The 5263-nt window shown below is 40.0% G+C and overlaps 1 protein-coding gene across 1 annotated transcript; it reads right to left on the bottom strand.

Moving 5' to 3' along the window:
• Nucleotides 1-247: 247 nt before the first annotated feature.
• Nucleotides 248-1762, bottom strand: LOC134661006 (innexin inx2). Its single transcript, XM_063516902.1, has one exon. It carries the CDS (start codon nucleotides 1665-1667, stop codon nucleotides 579-581), a length of 1089 nt encoding a protein of 362 aa, XP_063372972.1. The 5' UTR covers nucleotides 1668-1762; the 3' UTR covers nucleotides 248-578.
• Between the last annotated feature and the right edge of the window lie 3501 nt (nucleotides 1763-5263).

Below are 5263 nucleotides of genomic sequence, written 5' to 3'. Positions count from 1 at the left end.
ATTATATGTGGCAGTAAATATATTCAGAAAATATGAACCGTATCGCCGTTCTGGCGTAATAAAAAAGTGTAGACAAGATAAAAGTACAATCTATTGTCGATGGAAACCCTAGTTTCCTACTTATAATGCAGTGCTATGCTAATTATAATGTCAATTATTGCTTTTTACAATCGTATCGAGCATAACGAAGTTATCTATCTTAAAACTTAGGGATACGCTGTTCAGTTCATTCATACACGATAAACACTTAATTTAGATTTATATTAATTACAATATCACAATGAGACATCCCATAGTCACACTAAAAGGCACGAGATCAGGCGCCGAGGCTTCCATTTTGGCCAGACATGTCAAGAACCCATTCGCAACGCTGCCACGGCGGCCTGACCGCGACCTGCCTCAGAGATACTACAATATACGCTGGCACGCCTCAGTCGGAACTTAGTATAGTTTGGAAAGAACAAAGCAGTCTGGGGAGCATGCCCGGGCACTAATGGAATGTGGGAACGCGACGTTGCCAGCGCCCGGCCATCTTTAAAACACATTCGACCGAATGCATCTTAAAGACGCAACAACGCTTACGCGACAACCGAATCCTTCGCTTCCTCGAACTTTTCCGACAACTCCACCATCAGTTCTTTGTAAATTAGAGGATCGATGTTCTTTCCGAGCTGGTAAAGGACGAACCAATCCCCTATTTGAAGTTTACGGGAAACGGATTCTACCTGCTCTTGCGGGGCGAGGCGGCTGCGGGCGCGGAGCAGGTACAGACGAACCTTCGGCCCGGCGACCACCACCGCGCGATATATCAGAGATATGCCGCTCAGAATAGAAAGGATGATAAACCAGAACCATAGGAACACGTAGATCTTCTCGTTCACGATGTTCAGCGGCAGCACGCACAGCCCGTCGAACTTCTGCACCGTGCCAGAGGGACCGTACTTGTGGAATGTGCATTTCGTCATCTTTGGGAACACGCGCGCCATCGGGTCGGTACGCTCCTCTGGCTCCATCTCGGTGAAACTCACCACATCACGGCCGTACGTCCAGAACTCGCCGTCCAGGAAGAAATTCATGAAATATATCTGTCCCACCACGTTGATAAAGTTCAACACTTCGCATATGAAGAAGCGGAACGCGTAGAAATTTTGCGTGTGCAGGTTCGCGTGGAAATAGTCGACTAGAAGCTTCTTGCGGTCGCATTTGCTCTCTTCCTCGACGATAGGGCAGTTTAGATCGAGAACGAGCATCTTTATGCGCCCGCCCTCCCATGTCTTCCACAGATAACGGGGCACGTAGAACAAAATAGCTTGGAAGAACAGCACAAAACACACCCACTGGTAATACTTGTGGTATTTAACTTCATCTTGGCCGTTGACGTGCATCGCAACGCCCGGATACGCCATGTCGTGTCCGACGGTGCCCGTGAGCCGGTTCGGGATCGTGAACGTCGAGTAAATCCAACAGTACGTGTCCATAACAGAGAGGGGTATTTCGTCGACAATACAATCTATCGGGTCGCCGATGTATTGTCGGGAGGTGACCAACAAAGAGAAGGCGATAAGTATGATCACTGTGGCTTTGTAGTGGAGTCGGAACACATTGTTGTCGATGCAGACGGAGTCGAGCTTGAGGAGGCCCTTGACGGAGCCGAAAACGTCAAACATGGCGTAGGGGCCGCGAGCGCGCGGCGCGTCGTTTAGTCGCGAGAGAGAGGCACGCGAACGGGTCGCGCGTCGGCCGAGTAATGGCGGTGGCGCGGAGGGGAGCGCCCGAGGCGGAGAGGGGACGGGCGCGCGGGGCGGGACGGACAGGCTCGGGCTCGAGAATACGAAGTGACCCCAATAGCAGACGCGCCGAGTCTTGAAGTCAAATGGTCGATTCACTTACGCAATAACTCCGTGATTGTAAACAATGTAGGGCCGCTGTGTGTCACGCGGGGAACACAGTATCTCACCTGTCAGCTGAGGAAATCCTGGGTTAAGGAAGAATCTGTTGGTAAAAATCGGTTCAGACGTGCCTGACTGGTCTGTGCTGAGGACATATTACATACAGTTAGTTAAATAATTTATGCGTCATCCTGAAATTCCTGAAAGTTGAGACGCGTCTTCAAACCAGGCGTGTAGGTAGGTATGCTTGTTTGTCACTTGGAAGTTTGCATCATGCTAATTTTATTTTGCATTTATATCATAAAATGTCCATACTTATTTATAATTCAAGTCAAATAACTAAAATAAGTATAGGTACTTACCTAATTATAAGTAATTAACTGGTCAGGCACAAAACACGATAAAAAATCTAACTTTGCACTTATTTTATCAGAATCAGAATCAGAAAAATATTTATTGCCACAAAAAATACCTTGTCAACTAAGTACAATATATAAAACTTAAATAGATAGATAGGTAATTATAATAATATACGAATGATTGGGCAATGGGCTCCAATCTCAGCATATGCCAAGCACTCCAAGCAGAGGGCCTAGCGCTGGTTTTCAGACTGGACCCTTGAGATCGGTCGGTTTATCAATATTATACCTACCTAATTACCTTGTATACGCTTAAATTAAATGATTTTACAGGTAATGTCAAAATTCAAATAGGTATCAATAAAACTAACCTTAAAATTAAAAACTGAAAATAAAATCAGCTAAACTTAAAATAAATAAATTAATAAGTATCAATTTTGCTGGCAGCATTTCCCCGCTGTAACTTAATATGTACCTGTCAAATTATGTATATTAAATATATAGACCAACAGCCATATTCGAATTTTAAGATACGTTAAATATTAGATATTGAAACGATATGGATTGGATATGTCAGTGTCAAACAACTGTCAAAAGTGACGTGTTTGTTTGAAGAAACGTCACTTTTGACACTTGTTTGACACTGACATATGCAATCCATATCAATATCTAATATTTAACGTATCTTAAAGTTAGAATTTGGCTGCAATAATCAGCATTCACATTTTTTGATCAAAAGATACCTCCGTCAAATACTTAGTTACCTAACATCTCATCTCAACCTTATCTTATCACATGCAGGTATCTAGAATTCAGCATCTTACGATAAAATCCTTAAATCCATAGGTCCAATCCATAGCTATATTTAAAATAAAATAAAATAATACCACGTTAAACTACCACGTATTCTGATTTAAACAACCTGTTGTTGATTTGACATAGGGCTATTCGGATTTTGAACTAGATACCTATTAGATATCTATTAGACATCACCAAGATATGTCAGTGTCAAACAAGTGTTAAAAGTGACGTTTTTGTTTGAAGAAACGTAACTTTTGACCCTTGTTTGACACTGACATATCCAATCCATATCGTTTCAATATTTAACGTATCTTAAAGTTCGAATATGGCTGATAGACACAGATTTAAAAAATATATAAAATATCCCGACACTCCTGAACACAGACCTGTCATTATGCAAACATCTTATTTTTCTATGGTCCCGACCAACACCCTGAGAGACTCTCGCTAGGTGGCTGAATCAAGGGTCAGATGCAGAAAGCGGTAGTCTTGGACACGGCGCGTATAGTGCCTACTTCAGTTCCTCTCTTTACGGCCCTGATCACCGGCAGCCTTGCCCCGCTGCTGGCGGCACCCTAGGTTAGGTTTTTTATAATATGTTTTTATATTTGTTTAAATGTATTTTTGTATAAATACCTAATCTAAAAAGACGAATATATAAAGGAATAGAAACTGTTACAGTGGTATTATCTTGAAGACGTTCTGTATTTAGGCAAATATTTGTGCCCCATTTCAAACATACCTACATGATTCTCTTACAAATAATTATAATCGAGGCATTTCCGACCGAGTCTTAACCGGTGCTATTTGTGTTTATTTAATTTTAATTGTCCCTGATATACATTGGATGACCGAGAGACGCTAAGTTTTTATGCTAAAGTGCTGTCTAGAATGGAGTTTAGGGATTTGTACCCAACTAATTCTTACTGCCAAGTTTGTGCAAAGTTAGCGTGGTTAGAGTATAATCGTTAGAATAGCTTAATCGGTAGAGGGCGGATTTGAAGTAGTGATAAATACTTACCAATTTTAACTTAAGTATAAAATATGTCTTGAGTTAACATTTTCATGTGCTATGTGAATTAAAATGTTCTAGATGTATGTATAGTGTAAAGTTTTGCATGCCTATATAGTGGTGAATTATGTTGAACTACCAAATCAATGTCCACCATCTACAATGTACCATTATTCTAGCAAATAAATACTATGACTATGACTATGATCTCAATATTAATATGGATATTACTGGTATGGTATAATTTATTATTTTTTCTACACACAAAAATAATGTAACTTATCGGAACAAAAAAGTAAAAACCTTTTTGGAAACTTTTGTAAATATTGGTCAAAAATTATGATGATAATAAATAAATGTGTGTAGAAAAAATAATAAATTATACCAGTCATATCAATATTAATATTCAGATCGCTACTTCAAATCCGCTCTCTATTAATACGTGAAGAGGTATATAACAGACAGACTGACAGAGTTACAGTTTTCGCTTTTCGCATTTAAAATGTTAATAGGGATATATAATACAATTATTATAAGTTAAACAATTATACTCCTGTTTTCTATCCGTAGAATTCGGGTATTATTAACCGACTTCCAAATCTAAAAGGAGGAGGTTATCAATTCGGTTGTATGTTTTTTTCCTCCATTTTATAATTTAGGTACAATAGGGTATTTTAATGTGTTTAAAATAAATTATTTTACATCCAGCATCAAATAAAGCACCAGAAGATTAATAGAGAAACGTAGACAGCAGTTATTTTTAGACACAATTTATATTTTAAAACCCGTAGGTATCAAACTATAAACAGTAGGTGAAGTCTGTGCGGAAAGAGAAGAGTCGTGGAATGTATGGGGCCCAATACATTCCACGACTCTTCTCTTTCCGCACAGACTCTAGGTTATTTGATCGTGACGTTCAATTCAATCAATTCAATATTTGGGTAATATGGCTCCATCGATACTGTCGATGATTTCGCCAACGTCAAAGTGTATCCCACGTGGGATCGAATTAATAAGTATTATTTGTAATAAACTTCAGCCAGTGTACGGTATAAAAGTATAAAATTATGGCCTCTAGGGCTCTAGCCAGCCACGGTTAGAGGTAGAAATACCAAATGCTCTAGAGCACGACGTTGTTCGGTAGTTGGGTTATGCAGCTCTTGTAAAGCGATAGCTGGACTTTACAAGGACCCGCGTGGGCT

This window comes from Cydia amplana, chromosome Z (genome assembly GCF_948474715.1).
Source record: "Cydia amplana chromosome Z, ilCydAmpl1.1, whole genome shotgun sequence".
Taxonomy (NCBI): Eukaryota; Metazoa; Arthropoda; class Insecta; order Lepidoptera; family Tortricidae; genus Cydia; species Cydia amplana.
The sequence above is the reverse complement of the archived record's forward strand: the minus strand, read 5'-3'. Positions and strand labels throughout refer to the sequence as shown.

Excerpts from the sequence above, each read along its gene's own strand:
- LOC134661006 (XM_063516902.1), bottom strand. The coding sequence starts at position 1,667 with ATGTTTGACGTTTTCGGCTCCGTCAAGGGCCTCCTCAAGCTCGACTCC.